Raw genomic sequence first — 17,665 nt, forward strand, 5'->3', positions numbered from 1 at the left:
TTATGAAAATATTAGTTCCAATATATAATTCATGTACGCCTTAGATCATTATTTCGCAATAAATCAGTTTTTTCTTTCAGTGTATGTCAAACAAATGTTGGGTCGTGGGTGTTGCCAACGGATTCAGCCGCTGTTATTGTTATTGTTGTTCGTGCCGCTGTTAATGGGCATGCGTGGGAAATTCTGGTACCGACAATACCCTAGAATATTTTCACTGTCTGATCGCACGTGTAACTTTAATTACCCAATTATTGACCCGCAAACACAGCGATTTTCCGCCGAAAAGCGTAGGAAAATTTCGAAAAACCAATGTTTTTTATTGGTTCCTTGCGAACTTTTTCGATCGAAATTGTGATTTATTTATAATGGCGAACATTTAAAATTAAATTCGTTTAAAAATAGCCCAAACGAATCGGTAAAATAAGCAGAAAAGTCGATTTATGACGGGATTCCTTCGCAGCCATGCCAGCCATTAGGGCCAATTTGTAAACGGCAACTAATTTGGCCCACAAATAAACAGCGAATAAAATAAAGGTGGGCCAAGTAAGCCAATGGGATTAATTGTGATTGCAAGGCTGATGTTGTAAGGCAATTAGATTGATTTTATTATTCGATTAGCTTAAAATTCGTATGGCCTACTAGTTACAAGAGTCAGAGTTGAAGTTGAAAATCGATTAGATATCGTTGTGCGCTATGCTCGTTACTCTAGTTTGTCTAAGGACTACATATCACATATCCGGATATTATCTGTATTCTAGTTAGATGCTAGTAAAAACCTACACGCTACTTAACAAAGAAAAATCAATTGGACGGGAAGCATAGTTCCCTCAAAAAGGTACTTCTAGTAGTAGATCCGTGTAAAATTGTGTCCTGTTGCGAGGAAGTATTTGGGTTTCTAGGCGATCTCTAATCTTAAAGCGCTTGAAGCTTGAAAAGCAATTTGCATTTACCATTTGATGATGTTTTGCAATATTATCACAAAGTGTTCCTACATATAGCCTAGACCTGCATGTAGCGATAGTTGGCAGTGGAGCCGCTGCGGTATTGGCCCTCGCTTAGCTTGACGTACTGCCCCAGGAAGTTAAGCACGGTTGCGCTGCGGCACACGTTGTGCAGGCAGCCCAGCAGATGGGGCGTCAGGATGGTGGTCAATATGTAGGCTAGCTGGGGCATCCTGTCCGTGTGACCTAGCGGGCACAGCCAGTAGCCCCGCCGCACGGCGTCCCTGGTGTGGTGTGTGATGAAGGCACAGAGTAGGGATCCCAGCATTAGGCTGGTCCGGAAATAGTTCAAACAGGCGGTGCACATGTAGAACAGCAGCATAACCACTATAATGCTGGAGCAGTGGAGGAAGGGCCTCTTCGACAGATTGGTGGCATCCTGCGTGCGAGTTGTGGGAACTTGGTTAGTTCGTTTTTCGTCTGGTTACTGCAACTCACCTCCAAATAAAGGGAACGAGCCTCCACAAAGTGGTCCAAGTCAATGAACGATGACACAACGAAGCAGGTGAAAATCAATATCCAGCCGAACAACTGCGAGGTGCGCTCGTAGAATTGTGTGGCGAACGTGATTCCCGTGAGTGCTCCAATGGCCGCATGGGTGGCATTGTCGGCCAGGGCCTTCAGCAATGGATGCTGGGTCAGCTCCACAAAGTTGTCCCCCAGCAGACACGTAATGGTCACCAAGGTTGTTAGCACAATTCGCATATAGACCATTGTGTGGCAGTGGGGCATCGATTTCTGGGAGAGTCTGCTCTACTTTTCCGGCTGGCTACGCTCTGGTTTTCGGCAATTGGACGGATTTACTTGCTTCCGCTGTGTGCACTTACTCCTCCTGCTGTTGCTGCTCCACGTAATCTTCGCTGCTGTAATGTCCACGTACTGCTGGCATCTTGTTTACCTGCAATTCGTCGTGTTCCCGGCGATTTGCAAGGATATTTGTTATGGATGTGCGCACATAAAAATATCACACAATATTTGGAAGAGTAAATAAATACTTATCGATATTGTTCGGCAACCGCTCTATCGATATTTCTTACAGCCAGCAAATATACTGTAATGCGTTACAAAATACCGCGAGATTGAAATTTAAAATATTCGCTGTAACATTTTTCTATTCATGACATTGATCATTTCAATTTTATTTTAAATGCAGCAGAGAAAAAGCTTTTAATGTTATTTACATTGGTAGATTTTAATACAAACATATTATTTCCTATTTTCACAGCTAGCTGGGTAAAACAATCGACTTCTTATATTTTTCTTATCGAGAACTTGACTTTCATAATGGATCCGCTACCCTATTTTCTATTATCTGTTCTATTGTGCATTATGATACGGGTACAACTTCGATTTAAATACAATCAAAAATAAAAGTTTTCACTTTTGTTGTAAAAGTATATCAGTTTTTAAATTTTTGCATTAAGAAATATATACATTCTCTAAGAAAAAACTGAATGACTGGAACAAAAAAGTGCCGCGCTGTTTGATTTATTAACCAATCCATGTGAATATCAATGGGAAGTACTTGTGATGATAAGGCCAAAAAAGACATATACAAAACACTTACGAAAAATACTTACCGATTGTAAATGACGTTAGAAATCTTCTTGCTTTTGGGCATTCCCTTACAAGGGTTACTATTTATTTATTAATCATAATAACTTAAATATATTTGTTGTATCAAAAACAAGCACTATACACGTTGAAGGGATAGTATTTACTCTTGATGGCTTGTCGGGCATGGGCAACACGTTCTCCATTGTGATACGAGTCCAAGATGGCATGATCTTCAGCATCCAGCTTGAAATCGAAGACATTGAAGTTCTCCTCAATGCGCTTGGGATTGGAGGACTTGGGCAGCGGGATGGTTCCCAGCTCAATCTGAAATTAGAATTCATCATGAGAAATCCGGTTCAACATAAGGCCTAAATCGAAAATCCTTACCACATATCGGATCACCACTTGGGCAATGGACTTATTGTACTTGTCTGCGATGGCCTGAACCTTGCCATCGTACATAAAGGTGGGCGTCCTCAACTCGGCATTGTGCCTGCCCAGTGGACTGAAGGCGGTCACCAGGATTCCATTCTTCTTGCACAGGGCAATCAGTTTCTTCTGATCCAACGCGGGGTGTACCTCAATCTGCAGAAAGAACAATATGAGTTGAGAAACTGGAGGGAACATCCTGTGACTAAGTTACTTGATTGTGGATTGGCTTGATCTTGCAGTTGGCCAACAGGCGCGTCAGTTGCTCCTCGTTGAAATTGGACACTCCGATGCTCTTGGTCAGGCCCAGGTCAACCAACTTCTCCATGGCGCCCCAAGTGTCCAGGTAATCAATGTCTCTGTAGTTTGAAGCAAGTAAACGGCATAGTAAGATTACTGATAATAGAAGGCGCATTTCACAATCACTTGTAAGTGCCAATCGATTCGAAATATTTCATATATTATTCATTTTACTCACACAAGTTCCACCTCTCCATTGGCATCTTTGGGAATCAGTTCGTTATCACCGCGATATTTATAGGAGAAAGGCCAGTGAATCAGATAGAGGTCAACATAATCCAGGCCAATATTCTTCAAGGTCTTTCGGCAGGCATACTCCACCCTTTCCGGTTCATGGAAATTGCACCAGAGCTGCGGAAATATGTGGCCACTTAAGGATTAGTTTATGATATGCCTGCTATAAGAACTTGCCAACTGACCTTGGTGGTGATGAATATGTCCTCCCGCTTGATGACGCCTTCGGCAATCTTCTTCCGAACCGCCGCACCCACTTCGGCCTCATTTCCGTAGAAGTAGGCGGTGTCTATGTGCCGGTAGCCCACATCAATCGCGTGGAGAACTGCCCGTTCGCAATCGCCTTCCGTCGACTGAAATCACAAGTCATCAATAACGTTAGCGGTTCTTCAAATGACGTTAACCCGGCTACTGATAGGCGACATTCCTGATCCGTATCGGATATGCTATGATCAACCAGTCAATGTCATACCGCGAAGGTGCCCAGTCCGATTCCCTGGATATGGGTTCCGTCGTTGTGCTTGAAGTAGTACTCCACTTTCCCGGTCATCTTCGCGGTTACAAAGTTGAACACTGAATGCTTGGGTTGCTCGCTTCACCTCTGTTATAAGGTTTTCGAATGGGCCCATAGAACCTTCAAAAGACCTTTTGCATTTGCAGATAAAACACGGCCAAGCTGGCAGAGAAACTTGGAAATAGTTTATAGAGACGCAAGGAGCGTAGGTTCTAAGTGTGCTAACCAATATATTAAATGCATTATTTTAATGTTTTAATAAGGATAAATTAAACACATATTTTTTATAAATGATCCAAACCAAATCATGTGTAAAATCCCATTTAAAAATATGTGGGAACACTTTTGAAAAACACTTATCGATAGCTTGATAGTTGAGTGGCGCGCAAAGCTGATTCGGTTAACTTTATCGCTAGTTTTGTTTATTTACCTATTACATGTGGGTTTGTTTATATTCTCTTCCCTTTTATAGCTTTTCATTTTTGCAATCTGCCTTGCAGTTGTGAATAATTGAATTCAGACAAGTGTTGGCGAAATTGTACTAGACCAAATGATTTTGATTAAGTGGAATTTTCCATGCCAAGCCCACACTAAAAACTAAATGATCGAGCAAAAGCTCTCTCTCAAATCATTAAATGTTCAGCAGTGGTGTCCAAAAAAGGGTATTGTTTAATTAAGATTATATGTATATAATCACAAAATGAATTCGTATTGTTTTCATAGATGACTTCAAATGTTTATTATATTTTATGCCCCTTTAAAATATTTGCCACACCCTTGACTGCAAATAAGAAACAGTTCAAGTGATAAGACTAAAATAGAAGAATTACGTACTATCAAAATGCTTAAAAGTAAAACTAATGCGATATTATGTAAAAAAAAAAAAATAAGTGTGCTTGTTATATAAAAATCTCCAAAATAAACATAAATATTTCAACATGAAAAAAGATCTCAAAAATAATTATTATTGGTGTTTATTTTTAAAAAACATATGTATATGTACACAAAATATCAGATTTAACAACCACTTTAATTAATATCAAACATTGCTCCTGCTTTCCAGCTCAAAACTCGATGTTAAATGGATAGTTCTTGCTTTTGATGGCGTGGGTCATGGGAATCAGACGTTCTCCGGTGTTGTAGGAATCCAGAATGGCATGATCCTCAGCATCCAGCTGGAAGTCGAAGATCTGGAAGTTCTCCTCGATGCGCTTGGGATTTGAGGACTTTGGCAATGGGATGGTTCCAATCTCAATCTATTTCGATAAACATTATGTTAATAAAGAGTTTTTGTTCTCATTAAACCTAGTTCGTAATCCCTACCAGATATCGGAGCACCACTTGGGCGGTGGACTTCTTGTACTTGTCTCCAATTGCCTGCACCTTGGCATCATAGATGTAGTTGGGCGTCTTTTCTGCTGGATTGGGTCTGCCCAGGGGACAGTAGGCGGTCACTACAATGTCATTCTTCTTGCACAGAGCAATCAATTTCTTCTGGTTCAACGCGGGATGACATTCGATCTGGAAAATGGTCTATTAGGAATATGAAACCCAAGGCATAACCACAATTGACGCACCTGATTGTGGATTGGCTTGATCTTGCAGTTGGCCAGCAAGCGAGTCAACTGTTCCGAGTTGAAATTGGATACGCCGATGCTCTTGGTCAGGCCCAGTTCCACGAGCTTCTCCATTTCGCGCCAGGTGTCTAGGTAATCGATATCGCTGTAATAGCACAAATTTGGTCATTAAGAGTCAAGCAAATACAAACGAAGCACACCCGCATTAGAAAAGTAATTGACTAAATTAAAAACTCACTTGAGTTCCACCTCCCCCTTGGCATCGGTGGGCATCATCTCGTTGTCGCCGCGGTAGACGTAGGAGTAGGGCCAGTGCATCAGGTAGAGATCCACGTACTGCAGACCAAAGTTCTGCAGAGTCTTGCGGCACGCATATTCCACCCTCTTCGGCTCATGGAAGTGGCACCATAACTGGGGAGTATAGATTTCCATTTCAGGATGTTGGGCATTTCATAATTGACTAATCACAGAACTCACCTTGGTGGTGATGTGGATGTCCTCCCGCTTGATAACGCCCTCGGCAATCTTTCGCTGGACAGCTGCACCCACCTCATTCTCGTTCTCGTAGAAATAGGCGGTGTCTATGTGCCGGTAGCCCACATCAATCGCATGCAGCGTGGCCCGCTCGCAATCGCCTCCCAACGACTGAAAGTGCGAATCGTTTTATAATGAGATATGGTCCGTTTCCAACTGATAACCATCGAAGACGTGATCTTCACGGCGTTATCTTACCGTATAGGTGCCCAGTCCGATGGACTGGATTTGGGTGCCGTTGTTGTGCTTTACGTAGGGAATTTTGCTGGACATCTTGACCGTTCCACAGTTGTTCGCTGACTGACCGAACTGAATCCGAATCTCGATGGTGTGCCCTCTCACAAAGTTCTGAAAAAAGCTTTGATAAGCTCGAAAAGCTGGCCAAAATTGGCGGGAAGATAAGGTCCATCTATGGTATGACTTGTGAAACGGTTTTTTAAATTTGTGTCTTATATATATTATATATTTATATAACTTATATAAGCTGGTTGATTATCATATAATATCTTCTCCAAATTAACTTTAAATTCATATTTACTAAAGTACCGATAGCACCGAAATTTTTGTAGTAACTTACATGACTCCAGGATAAAATGAAATTCCGACTGAGCACCACACCTTCGAGACCAGTAAAAGCTTTGCCTGGGGTATTCTGTGTGGGGCGCATGAGTGGAGCTGGAGCTTTCTGGGAGGACGGAACACTTTGGAAGCGGCACAACATCTGTTATTCAAAGAGGCACAATGTACCAGACCTTGCCACCGTCGCACAAGTGAAGGAATTTTCGAAGCGCCTGGTGAGTTCCCACCCGAGGAATTTGTGGATGTGTGCTCCAAGCCGAGAAGAAAATCACTCCAGCGAGTGACTGGCTCCTAAAAAGTGCTAAAATGTTTGATAAATAAGTTTAAAGTGCATATACTGGAAAACCCCTAGTTCGTTATAACTCCCAGTGCCCTGAAGGATCGAAGTGAAAGTGCGCTGCAATCTATAAATACTTCTCTTGGGTAGTGACTAGACCAAGTCACGAAAGAGCAACCACTACCATTTGCTCCTGTGACCAAGTGCGTGTCGTCGCTGGCTCATTCGTTTCGCCTTGGTCTGGTCTAGTTTTTGCGGATTGCCATGGAGGTGTAGAAGGTGACTGCCGTCGAGCCTTGGTTAGCTGAAAATTATTGTATTGTAATTTCAGTATACGCAGCACGCCGACCACTGCGCATGCCACAAAACCCGGACCCCAGCTCACATCCCCTGCAATCGGGGCCAGCAGAAAAGCTGAGGGGCGGAAAAAAGTGGGAGGAACAGCAGGTGACACCTGCAGCAACACCTGCACAAGGGAATCCAAGGATTATACGGAAACCAAAAGAGTAGATAAGAATACAAGAAGGAACCGAATCTCGGAGAAACCAAAGAATCTAGAACCTATAGGCCATATCAATAATGGCGGCTGTGGTACATGGATGCAGCAGTCCGCGACAGCGATCCTGCAATGGCAGCAGCTCTCCAGGTGGTCACCACGGGTCTACGCCCTCCTCCGCCTACCCGACCATGCCCAAGTACTCAAGGACGGCCAGTCAGACACTGTATGCCACCAGTCAGCAGATATTCGGCGGTGGAGGTGCAATCGCGGATGCGAGCTACGGGTACGGAATGTCCTCCTCCGGCGGACAGCGACCACTATCCGCTTCCGCGTTGCCGGAAACGGCAGCGGCCAGCCGGAATTATTGGGGTCACCACAACGCCTTCTATCACACGGGCAGCAGGCATTACAGCAAGAGGAAATCCGCCGTGGAGCTGCTGGCGGAGTCCAAGCCGTTCTACATTAAATCCGAGGCGGTTTTCGAGCGACTGCAGCAGGCGAGCTATCGCAATGGAGGCGGTAACAACGGAGCTAGTGGGAAAAGAGGTCGTCGGCCGGAGGAATCGCATGGCCACCATTATGAACTGGAGGATAGGCGGTACATGAGCCTCAATCTCAGTCGGCAGCAGCAGGTGCAACAGCAGGTGCAGCAGCAACAACAACAGCAGCAGCAGCAGCAACAGCAACAGCAGTACCTGCACAACCATCATCCCCACCCACACCAGCATCACCCGCACTCCCGCCACGCCCAAGGCCAAGGTCAAGGACGAAACGGAGGCTCTGCCGTGAACAACAACCTACTGCAGCACAAGCTGCGCATGCTGCTGGGCTCGGAGACGGCCAAGGAGCGCAACGGTGGCACCTTGAGGCGCCACGAGATGAGCGACGGCAGTGCGGAGCTACTGCCCACGGACTACGGCGAGGAGGAGATGGGCGGTCAGGCGGGCGCCCTGAGGATCCCACCGCCCCTCTACATGCCCACGTCCCACGGCTTCGGGCGGGATGGCGAAGAACCCCTCGTCCTCACCGAGAACTATCGACCCATTAGCCCGCCCGCCGAGTATGCTGCAAAGTCGGGACAGGCTCATAACGATCGATATAGGTAAGGTTATATGATTTCAAAAGTTATGTTGAAACCAGTCGGTACATGACTTGCAAATCTTTCTTGCCTGAAAGTATGCAACAAAGTTCATGTTGTCCTTATGACTAAAAAAGCACAAGCAACAAATGCATCTGCAGTTGAATTGCATTAATTGTCACCTTTTTTTACCATCCAACAGATACAACTACCAGCGTTCGTACTCGCACTCCCATGAGGTACCCAACACGGGCGAGGATCGCAGTGCGCCCTATCCCTCCGGCGACTTCAACATCAATAGCCACAAGTCGTTGCCGGATCTGCACACCCAGATAAGCCGACACTCGCCGCACAGCGAGATCCTGAGCTGCTGCAGCCGTGGCAATCGATCGATCAAGTCCGCCGGCGAGTCCTCGATAAACCGTGACTCCGGCGGCAGTTCCGGTCACTATACGCATCGCAGCGAGCCCTGCTACAAGCGAGAGCGTCAACGGGAAGTGGCCGGCAGTGCGGCTCCGGCGAGCGGTACGATTAAGAACTGCTGCACCTTGGTGGCCGCCACTCGCAGGGACAGTGGCTCGTCCACACAGCACAGTGCCAATTCCTACTGTGGCTATGTGACGCCCGCCGGTGACTATTCCGGCATGGGTGGTGGCCGGAATACGGAGTGCTTGGATTGCCGCTGCAAACAGGACACCACAATGGGCTCCGATTATCTGCTGAACTTCACGCCCACTCCGGAGGTTCCAGAAGCCTTTCAGGATGACTACACCCCGACGCCGCCATCGCCCAGGCTTAAGACTCAGACGCCACGATACTCGAGCTCCTCCAGCCAGCAGCTGCACACCAGTTCGCAGGGCTACACGAGCATCAATCACTCGCAGAGCTCACTGGTCCAGAGTCCCGGATCGGCGCCATCCGTGGACGACATCAGTCCACCGCCCATTCAGTTCAAGAGGCAGCGATGCATCCGCTTCAAGAACAGAAATCGATTGCCAGTTCAAGGAGGTAAGAATTGAGAATCCCATTGGCGCAAATGATCATTTGTTTATAATCTTCCTGTAGAAATGGGAGGACCACCAGGATCAGGAGGTGGTCTCGTAGCGCCAGGTTCAGGAGGAATGGGTACGGCCAGCGGTGTCCTGGCCGCCTACAAGCAGCATCGGGGCAGCGTGGATCACGAGAATGTCTTTTTCCCCAAAGGTTTCTCCTCGGAGGTGTACCACAATAGCTTGGATATGGAAAGGGAGGCTCTGAATGCCAGCATTTCGGAGCTGGAGAAATTCTTCGATCGCCTGGGACTGAACGACGAGGCCTTCCACGAGATCTACAGCCAACCGAGGAGGCACCACTCGGAGACGGATGACGCCTCCGATGATTCCAGCACTGTTTTCTTCTCGGACGTAAGCACCGTGGACTCGATGCGATTGCCGGACAGCACGGAAACCCAGCCGCAGGCCACTCAGGCGTATAGACCCTCGGAACCGCCGTCGATTGTCGAGCGGAATGCCAGGATCATCAAGTGGCTGTGCAACTGCAAGAAGATGCAGTGCACCTGAGAATCGCCGGGGCAGTGCAGCTGCGGATTCGGATTTGGATTCGGACGCTAAGTGCTCCACTGATTTATAGATTCCACACGACCACCCCGTTTAGCACACGACTGCGAATTATGCAAAAAAATAATACAAATCACTGATGGGTGGGTGAATCGATGGGCTTACAAGATGGCCATATGGACGAAAAGTAATCTATCGAATTTTAGCTTTTCAACATATAGAATATAATTTCATTTGACTAACAAACTGATTGCATATCCCCCAAAAAAGAAATGCAGTACATATGCAATTGACTTTATAAAACTAATAGTTCGATTTTATTTCAACCAATATAACATTTTGTTAATGGCACTTGTTTTCTTTACAATATTAAGAGCCGCAAGAATCAAAGGATTTAATACAGTGTACTCAAAATATTGCCATACTAATAATATATGCAGAAACTATTTCAATTCATTTGTTAAACTTGCAAAAGCAAAGAGAAATGTGTAAATACATTTCAAACAGCAAAATACATAAAAGGGCTTTAAATAAATAGGCCTTCTCATCACTACAACTTTCCTAACAAATATTCACAATTTTGGTTACTTTTTAAATTATATATTGAGTTTACGAAAAAACAAGTTTGCAAACAGATTACTTTTGGCCCCTATGCTTTGTTACACCAAAACAATCACCCACCTGTCCACTAGAACACTGCTCAAAAAGTCAAGTTAAGTCAGTTGAATGTTTCGAACATGATTAGCATGATTAGCCTCACCTACCTGTACAATGGAACTAGGAATTACGAGCAGGAGTCTCGATTTTGGATGTGAGTTTCTCCTCTTTTAAGCTGCGCCCGTTCTCGTGCAGATCAATTACACCATTGATATTTGTATTGCCAACGGTAATGATATTGTCTTACGTATACTAATCAACTAGCAAGCGATCGTTCATATTAACTCTTATACACAGCGGTATTATTAGATGAATTATTGTACAATTAGTTCTCGTAACTTATATATATACTTACATATATACGACTAGTTGCCAAACCAGAAACACAGACAGTACACGAAACCACTAAAAACCACAAATTGAAATTGAAATGAACCTACCTATTTATGTAATTGTACATGGTTTGCATGGCGAATAAATAAAATATTTATGATTATCAAATTAATTGAAATATATATAGAAAATCAATGGAGAAAAAATTGTTTTATTATTGTTTTCATAAGTTAGTAGCTATGTAAAATTTATGTGGTTTTACACTCTCATTTGTTCACTATGATGCGGGATTTTGAATTTGGCGGTAAGCGAAACGGGTATTAGAGCTGCCAGATCGTGAATAAGCGATGGGTTTCTTAACCGATTCGGCGTTGCCAATCTTTTGAATGCAACTGTTTAACTCTTTGAAACGCAAAATAATTTTAAATAATTAATTAGGTATTAAGTAATTATTAAGCAGGTATAAATAATTAAGTATTTTTATTATATGTTATTATTTAAAAAATCAAAATTAGTCATTTTGGATATATTTGTATTGTTTTTGTCTATATTGTCCATAGTCTTTTATTATTTTTTTTTAGTAGCTGAATCTTATGCTTCTTTTTTAAGAAGTGCACCGCAGATTTATTGTTGTAATACACTGTTATTTCACATCGTAAATGAAAGTGGATTATCCCATTGATACCGTTGCATGACCCACATATAGAAACACCTGTGGGATCTGGAAGTATATATAAAGCGATTTGAGGCAGTAAGTCATTATCAGTGCATGACTTTCAAGTGACTGGAGCTGAGATGAGGAAATTAGTTATATCCCTAGCTGTGCTAGGACTAATATCCCTGGCCTTGGGTCACAATGTAAGCTGGGGCGTTGAAGATCTAGTTTTGGTGATTCTTTAGTTTGGCATACTTTAGAATCCCTGGGAGCAGCAGCCCACTCCGATAAAGAAGGTGCCAGTGCCTGTTCCGGTGCCAGTTCCTGTGCCAGTTCCTGTTCCTGTTTATCCCAAAGAAGGAGGTGGCGGAGGAGGTGGTAGTGGCGGTGGTGGTGGTGGAGGTGGTGGCGCCGGCGGAGGAAGCGGAAGTGGAGAAGGTGGCGGCGGAGCAATCGGCGGCACTTGCCCGCGTCCTTCTCCCGAAGCTTTACGGGTAAGTGCGGATTAAATAAATCCCTCGGACAGCTTTAAACCAAACTCCCGATCTCTCGGCTCCATGTTGCAGTGCCTGCGGGAATGGGCCTGTCAGTACGTCATCCGGCTGGATCTGCGGTAAGTGGCAACTTCCGGTTGAGTTCTGCAGGATATTCTCGCTCATATATCTGCTCCTTTTCGTGCAATTGCTTTGACAGCTGCCTGCTCACTTTAAATGGCAACCCATTGCTGGGCAATCTCATTTCCATACCCGGCATCACCGGAGGCGGCAGCAGCAGCGGCGGCGGTGGCATCTTGGGTGGACTCCTGGGTGGCAAATAGAGGACCCCGTTCGGTGGCGAAAATGTGCTCACATTAAACCCAATAAAGTTGCCACAGCACTGGCAAAAATAAAATGTACTTTAATTTTAATTTGAAAATACTTTCAATTCTGAAAATTTTATTGTCGCTAAGGATGCGTAAGATTCTTGTTTCATAAGAACAAAATGTAATTCAATTAATTCAACGCAGCTTAAAGAGGATAAAACTTTAAGCCGTAGATCCTGCGGACTTCGTGATGACGGGCTCTTCGCGAGCAAGTGGGGCACCGAGAGCTCTCCCGCAGGACGTTGTTGATGCAGTGGCGCCCAAAGAGGTGGCCACAACGCAGGGACACCATGGAATGCCTGCCATGCGGCTCACATTTCAAATCGCAGATGGAGCAGATGTTGACTTTGTACAGGAAGTCCAGTGCCTTGTTGAGCGATTTCAAATAGCTGTGCGTCTGGGCAATGTGCCTCACCAGCAGAGTGAAGTACTCATATTTGCCTAGCTCTTGCTGCAAACTCATTAGAATATTCCCGCGCCTTGAATGGTATAGATGCATCCGTGATGTGACCGATTCCAGTTGGGCTAGTCGCTGTTCTGGACTGGCGAAGCTCTCCTCGAGAATGATCTCTTGAATTTCTTTCTCCTGCTCTTGCAGCTCCTTCAACAAGTCGACAATTTTCGGTAGATGTAACATTTTTCTGAATGAACTTTGACATCTAGACTCGAATTGGCAGCATTGGATAATGTTATATAGACAGCTTAACAATTCAAAATCAAACGTCTACTGATCTCCAAGTATTTTTGGCTGTGTACGAGTGTCATTGGATTGGACGGAATCGAATTGAGAACCGGGCTGGGGGACTCGGATTGGAATTGCTGCTCCTGTTAATGGGCAGCCAATAATCCTTAGTATTGGCATCGGTGTAAAAATGGCGATAATCGCCGGCATAACCGTTAACTTGATTATTGTTTAAGTGCCACGCAATTAAGCCGGGCAATTCTCAAATTAGCCCGGATGGGTCGCTCACTGGTGGCTTATTCTCATTGGCGACCATTGCCATCTCATCTGCCATGTCCTTAGGTCCTGCAATTGAACTCCTGGCCTTTAACTTTAAAGTATTGGCAGTTGGCGAGCGGAGGTGCAGAGGAGCAAAGGAGCAGCTTGCGAGAAGCTTGCGCTCTCGAATAAAGTCGCAAATCATTGAAGCATATGCAATTATTCATTTTGAGGTTGAATGCGCTCGAACGCACACAATGATACAAGAACACGGTCTTGGCAGCTAGTGTGTGTGTGTGTGTGTGCGTTGGTGTATCTGTGTGCGTGTGCAAATACTCGCTTATATGTGATTGTACGCAGAGGAATTTAAATTCAGGAGCTGTTTCTTAAACGAGGATGCTCCATAAAATTCGCTTTTACTACGCATAGTTTTCGTCGCTTTTTTGTTGTATGTATTTCTTGTGGTGGTTTTTCCCTTTGCTTTTTTCCTTATACAGCCACTTTTTTTTTTCTTGCCCTCCTATTTTGCCTTCCTTTTAATGCCCTCTTGATTGCAGCCCGATTTCGTCTGCAGATAAAGCCCCCAGCCCCCCAATTGCCAAGCCAGCTAACCGCCGCGAAGGACACTCCATCTTGGTTAATCCATCACTTGCATCGTAGTAGCTCAATAGTCTGGGACCTTCCAATTTCCTTTGCCCTTTTATAATTAACTTTATGTGTATGTATTTAGTTTTATTGCTCGTTAGACAGCCGGGCTGTGAGACAATGAAACAACAATTTGTGATCGCCCCCAATCAGCCAGGACGGGCCAAAAAATCCTCCAAGACCACAACGCCCATTCTCCCATTCCGTTAACAAAGCCGAACCGCAACGTGTGTAGGCCATTTTGGAGTTTTACTCGGCCCAGCCGTTGCCATTATATTAATTACGAACGTTTGCGCCACACAGCTTCCTGGCCAGGACCTGGTCCTGATTCTGGTCTTCAGGGTGTCCGGGCGTCCGGGTGTCTGGGTGTCCTTCCTACCATTTGAGGGGTGCCCGCTACTCCCTAATGGGCACAACAAGTAAATCACACTCAAAGCTCCAAGGCGATTCCAGCGACGAGCTTCGAGGACTTCGAAGCCGAAACAGAAAGAGAAACAGGACCCGAAACTGAAACTGAAACCCAAAAGGACCGAATAATTTCCATTCAATGTGTGAAACTTGCACAGCTCTTAACGAGCTTGGGTCCACAGAAATTCAGAAATTCATTTAAGCGCGCCAGACAGGACACACAATTCCTGGCTGGTTGGTTATGGCGATGGTGACGATGCTGAGTCGAATGGGAATGGCATCGTTTAAAGCGACTTAACGTGCCCGGTAATTTTGCAAATTGTACAAATAATTAAGTTGGAAAACTCTTTACAGTTTATTTTAAACAGGGTCAGGACCTTTTCGAACTCGCCAAGGCAAAACATTGATTTAAAGCAAGACCTGAGTAGGCTTTTAATTTCTAAAATATAGTATATCAAATCCATACTTAATGGCGAAATAGTTGGTTACTATTTGATTATAACTCTTTCCGGATTATGCCTAAGAAAAGTAAGCAATATAATTTATTCAGTTAAAACTGGCCTTATTTAAATGTTTATTTCATGTTTAAATATACACCATTTCGCCTGCTGATTTGTCACCAGACCTTAGGCGCTTTCGTTTGATGGACTTAACTCGTAGACTAAATAAGTTTAAGCAGCAATTTTTGAATTTATTCAATTCCTTAATCCGTCTTTCCTTTGATGGCCTCAAAGCTGGCTATATCCGATACCGTGGAGCTGGACGGAGCGGGAGCGGGAGCATCGGATGTGGTTGGTGGGTTTGTAGTTTCCGCCTGGGGAGATTCGGTGACGAGACTCTGCGAAAAGAGCAGTAAAATGATGGTGAATCCGAGGGGTTTTCATAAAAACGAATCAAACTAAGCACACTATATATATGAGTAGAAACTGCATGAAATAACAAATTTAAAAAATTTGAAATGAAAGAGAACATTAGAATATATGTGAATCGAGCGATCTAACTAACTTCTGCAAGTTCATATACCACAGTTGTACATAAAGCAAAAGGACTTCAAATAACGACCACATAATCCTGAACTAGCAGTAAATGTCCTTTGGACTCACCTTCGATTCGCCCTCCTTGAAGGCCTCGGCCAGTCCTGGATGGATTTCGCTGAGTGGCTCATCGCCATGTCGGATGTAGACGGGCACATGACCTTTGCGAGGCTCCAGCTCCTGGAAGGGGGCCGCTGGTGGGCGAGAGAGAGAGAGGGGTGGGGTGGGGTGTTTCAGTTTAATTACACGCCATTAAATTATGTTTCGCTTCATTTTTCCATTTGTGTTGCTGTTTGGCTTATCAGCTGGTTAATCTGCGCCGCCTTGGCTATGACATACACCCGGAAGCCTTGAATCACGACAAAGCGTAATTATGACTAACGAGCCGAGTAACAGTGAGCTTTGTGCCCCACGATCCCCAGAAACTACGCCACTGGCCGGCGATTCTGGCGCTCGAAAACCTGTTTTCATCTCTCATTCCAAAACAATAGCCGCAAATATTTCAAGCAGATGTGCCATTAATATTAAGCATTTAGTGCCCGTAAAAGTACATCATATATTTCAGCCATTCCACTTACCCTCGGTGAGAAGTGCGTGTACGGCGAGAAACAACAGAACTCCCAGCAAGATGCTCTTTCCCAGGCTGGCGGATGTCTTCTTGACCATGGCTATTCTATTTGTGAACTTCTCGCGATTTGATGGCGGACTGCGATCGACGCGACTCCAGACTCGAGACTCAGGCTAGATCGGCCAACGGCCAAGCTTAAATCCGACTCGACTCCAGCGAACTTTTGCCGGGCCAATTACTCATGGGTAGCAGCATCCAAACAGAGAGAGAAAAATTATGTCATCGATATGCAGGAATTGCAGGGAAATTGCATGCACTTTACTTACTACTTATTAAGTATTTTAAAAGAAAGCTGATCAGTTCAGCTTAAGAAGTTTCTTAAACCATTTTGAAATATATTTTAAATGTGTTTGTAAAATACTTTGCAGTGTATCCGCTTGCACCTTTTATACCCCACCTCTTTAAGCACCAAAAATGCTCCCCTTTTCTCGCAGTGCACGCGAATGATGATGGCTCCGATGATGGCTGGTAATGAAGCTGTCGGCGAACTTTTCGAGCTGTGGTGGGGCATAAAAAGCTTGGGGCTTCGCGGCAATTGCCGGAGTTTCTAGGGTGTTGAGGGGAGGGGTTTCCTCGGAAGAACAGCAAGGGCATGGTTTCTAACCCAGCATTTAGTGGCCTGTGGCGCTCCACTCCTGCAACGCCGCCACACTCTGATTGTGTTCCTTAAATTCAAACGTTATTCTATTTTTTTTGCCATTTTTTCTTTTTTTTTTTCTGTAACTTGTTTCAAATTAATTGGGTCGTTAGAGAAGCCATTTACGCGGGAGAGGTTCGTCTTTTTTGCGCCCTGCTGCCAGTTATTTTTGCTCCGCACTCGCCTTTGAATTGTTTGCCCACTTTCGTTTTTGTTGAGCATTCAAATCGAGAAATTGCTGACATCTGTGGATGAAATGCCGCGGGTCGTCGGATGGATGGGTGTATGGATTGGGATTGGGCTTGGGTTTGGTTGTACTGCAGCGGCGGAAATCGGAATACAAGTACTTGTATCTGCCTGCGATTACGCCATTGAATGCAAGTGGAGGACTTTGCGATCCGGAGGATTGGCAGGAGGCATGTGGAACGAGGCCTCCTCGACACGTGTGTGTGTGTGTGTGTGTGTGTTTGCCCGCCTCGATTGTTCCGCGTCCTTGATACAATTCCATTTTGATTTCGGCATTTCAGACCTGCCCATGCCCATGGCCGCCCAGATTGCGAATCAAATTGTTGGGCAAATATTCAACAGAGTAAATATGTTTATGCCGAATCAAGCAATTTCATTTAAACACACTCCACATGACGAGGCACTTGTACCCCCGCCTCTGTGTGTGTGTGTGGGAGTGTGTGCCCCGCCCCATTCAGATTGCGATATAATGCTCAAGTACTGTG

The 17,665-nt window shown here is 44.9% G+C and overlaps 7 protein-coding genes and 1 non-coding gene across 11 annotated transcripts; 3 read left to right on the forward strand and 5 right to left on the reverse strand.

Moving 5' to 3' along the window:
- Positions 1-46: 46 nt before the first annotated feature.
- CG10866 (uncharacterized protein) lies at positions 47-1,979 on the reverse strand. Of its 2 annotated transcripts, none has more exons than NM_001300002.1 (2): positions 1,440-1,979; positions 47-1,380 (listed from the first exon to the last, which is right to left on the reverse strand). In NM_001300002.1, the coding sequence occupies exons 1-2, from the start codon at positions 1,731-1,733 to the stop codon at positions 1,000-1,002; spliced, it is 675 nt and encodes a 224-aa protein (NP_001286931.1). In that variant the 5' UTR covers positions 1,734-1,979; the 3' UTR covers positions 47-999. The 2 variants fall into 2 exon arrangements, with proteins under 2 accessions (NP_001286931.1, NP_647838.1); NM_139581.3 differs by having other exon boundaries at positions 584-1,380.
- Positions 1,980-2,610: 631 nt separating this feature from the next.
- CG12766 (uncharacterized protein) lies at positions 2,611-4,112 on the reverse strand. The gene is made up of 6 exons (NM_139582.3): positions 3,994-4,112; positions 3,707-3,874; positions 3,466-3,638; positions 3,202-3,346; positions 2,946-3,143; positions 2,611-2,882 (listed from the first exon to the last, which is right to left on the reverse strand). Exons 1-6 carry the CDS (start codon positions 4,069-4,071, stop codon positions 2,682-2,684), a joined length of 963 nt encoding a protein of 320 aa, NP_647839.1. The 5' UTR covers positions 4,072-4,112; the 3' UTR covers positions 2,611-2,681.
- Positions 4,113-4,505: 393 nt separating this feature from the next.
- Positions 4,506-5,288, forward strand: asRNA:CR43916 (antisense RNA:CR43916). The gene is made up of 2 exons (NR_073912.1): positions 4,506-4,697; positions 5,099-5,288.
- Positions 4,995-6,452, reverse strand: CG10863 (uncharacterized protein). Its single transcript, NM_139583.4, has 6 exons — positions 6,345-6,452; positions 6,090-6,257; positions 5,851-6,023; positions 5,613-5,757; positions 5,359-5,556; positions 4,995-5,291 (listed from the first exon to the last, which is right to left on the reverse strand). The coding sequence occupies exons 1-6, from the start codon at positions 6,417-6,419 to the stop codon at positions 5,100-5,102; spliced, it is 951 nt and encodes a 316-aa protein (NP_647840.1). The 5' UTR covers positions 6,420-6,452; the 3' UTR covers positions 4,995-5,099.
- A 244-nt stretch (positions 6,453-6,696) lies between these two features.
- On the forward strand, positions 6,697-11,265 carry CG14982 (uncharacterized protein). 2 transcript variants are annotated; one of them, NM_001274456.2, is made up of 4 exons: positions 6,697-7,281; positions 7,343-8,603; positions 8,782-9,587; positions 9,645-11,265. In NM_001274456.2, exons 2-4 carry the CDS (start codon positions 7,582-7,584, stop codon positions 10,136-10,138), a joined length of 2,322 nt encoding a protein of 773 aa, NP_001261385.1. In that variant the 5' UTR covers positions 6,697-7,281; positions 7,343-7,581; the 3' UTR covers positions 10,139-11,265. The 2 variants fall into 2 exon arrangements, with proteins under 2 accessions (NP_001261385.1, NP_647841.1); NM_139584.2 differs by having other exon boundaries at positions 6,837-7,281; positions 7,334-8,603; positions 9,645-10,434.
- Positions 11,266-11,877: 612 nt separating this feature from the next.
- On the forward strand, positions 11,878-12,674 carry CG10853 (uncharacterized protein). The gene is made up of 4 exons (NM_139585.3): positions 11,878-11,983; positions 12,041-12,274; positions 12,347-12,393; positions 12,474-12,674. Exons 1-4 carry the CDS (start codon positions 11,921-11,923, stop codon positions 12,595-12,597), a joined length of 468 nt encoding a protein of 155 aa, NP_647842.1. The 5' UTR covers positions 11,878-11,920; the 3' UTR covers positions 12,598-12,674.
- Positions 12,675-12,685: 11 nt separating this feature from the next.
- Positions 12,686-13,292, reverse strand: CG14983 (uncharacterized protein). Its single transcript, NM_139586.3, has one exon. The coding sequence runs from the start codon at positions 13,277-13,279 to the stop codon at positions 12,788-12,790; it is 492 nt and encodes a 163-aa protein (NP_647843.1). The 5' UTR covers positions 13,280-13,292; the 3' UTR covers positions 12,686-12,787.
- Positions 13,293-15,179: 1,887 nt separating this feature from the next.
- CG14984 (uncharacterized protein) lies at positions 15,180-16,537 on the reverse strand. 2 transcript variants are annotated; one of them, NM_001274457.1, is made up of 3 exons: positions 16,248-16,537; positions 15,739-15,863; positions 15,180-15,473 (listed from the first exon to the last, which is right to left on the reverse strand). In NM_001274457.1, exons 1-3 carry the CDS (start codon positions 16,333-16,335, stop codon positions 15,339-15,341), a joined length of 348 nt encoding a protein of 115 aa, NP_001261386.1. In that variant the 5' UTR covers positions 16,336-16,537; the 3' UTR covers positions 15,180-15,338. The 2 variants fall into 2 exon arrangements, with proteins under 2 accessions (NP_001261386.1, NP_647844.2); NM_139587.3 differs by having other exon boundaries at positions 16,248-16,407.
- Positions 16,538-17,665: the final 1,128 nt, after the last annotated feature.

The sequence above is a fragment of the Drosophila melanogaster genome, chromosome 3L, assembly GCF_000001215.4.
Source record: "Drosophila melanogaster chromosome 3L".
In the NCBI taxonomy this organism is placed as follows: domain Eukaryota; kingdom Metazoa; phylum Arthropoda; class Insecta; order Diptera; family Drosophilidae; genus Drosophila; species Drosophila melanogaster.

Bases quoted from the DNA above. Each gene is read 5' to 3' on its own strand.
- CG10866 (NM_001300002.1), bottom strand. From the start codon at position 1,733: ATGCCCCACTGCCACACAATGGTCTATATGCGAATTGTGCTAACAACC. The intron at 1,381-1,439 runs GTGAGTTGCAGT...ACTCGCACGCAG, and splicing joins CTCGTTCCCTTTATTTGGAG to GATGCCACCAATCTGTCGAA.
- CG12766 (NM_139582.3), bottom strand. From the start codon at position 4,071: ATGACCGGGAAAGTGGAGTACTACTTCAAGCACAACGACGGAACCCAT. The intron at 3,875-3,993 runs GTATGACATTGA...TTGTGATTTCAG, and splicing joins TCGGACTGGGCACCTTCGCG to TCGACGGAAGGCGATTGCGA. The intron at 3,347-3,465 runs GTGAGTAAAATG...TTCAAACTACAG, and splicing joins AATGGAGAGGTGGAACTTGT to AGACATTGATTACCTGGACA.
- CG10863 (NM_139583.4), bottom strand. From the start codon at position 6,419: ATGTCCAGCAAAATTCCCTACGTAAAGCACAACAACGGCACCCAAATC. The intron at 6,258-6,344 runs GTAAGATAACGC...TCGCACTTTCAG, and splicing joins TCGGACTGGGCACCTATACG to TCGTTGGGAGGCGATTGCGA. The intron at 5,292-5,358 runs GTAGGGATTACG...TTATCGAAATAG, and splicing joins AAGTGGTGCTCCGATATCTG to ATTGAGATTGGAACCATCCC.
- CG14982 (NM_001274456.2), top strand. From the start codon at position 7,582: ATGGCGGCTGTGGTACATGGATGCAGCAGTCCGCGACAGCGATCCTGC. The intron at 8,604-8,781 runs GTAAGGTTATAT...ACCATCCAACAG, and splicing joins GCTCATAACGATCGATATAG to ATACAACTACCAGCGTTCGT. The intron at 9,588-9,644 runs GTAAGAATTGAG...ATCTTCCTGTAG, and splicing joins TCGATTGCCAGTTCAAGGAG to AAATGGGAGGACCACCAGGA.
- CG10853 (NM_139585.3), top strand. From the start codon at position 11,921: ATGAGGAAATTAGTTATATCCCTAGCTGTGCTAGGACTAATATCCCTG. The intron at 11,984-12,040 runs GTAAGCTGGGGC...GGCATACTTTAG, and splicing joins CCCTGGCCTTGGGTCACAAT to AATCCCTGGGAGCAGCAGCC. The intron at 12,275-12,346 runs GTAAGTGCGGAT...TCCATGTTGCAG, and splicing joins CTTCTCCCGAAGCTTTACGG to TGCCTGCGGGAATGGGCCTG.
- CG14983 (NM_139586.3), bottom strand. From the start codon at position 13,279: ATGTTACATCTACCGAAAATTGTCGACTTGTTGAAGGAGCTGCAAGAG.
- CG14984 (NM_001274457.1), bottom strand. From the start codon at position 16,335: ATGGTCAAGAAGACATCCGCCAGCCTGGGAAAGAGCATCTTGCTGGGA. The intron at 15,864-16,247 runs GTAAGTGGAATG...CTCGCCCACCAG, and splicing joins ACACGCACTTCTCACCGAGG to CGGCCCCCTTCCAGGAGCTG. The intron at 15,474-15,738 runs GTGAGTCCAAAG...CTCTTTTCGCAG, and splicing joins TCAAGGAGGGCGAATCGAAG to AGTCTCGTCACCGAATCTCC.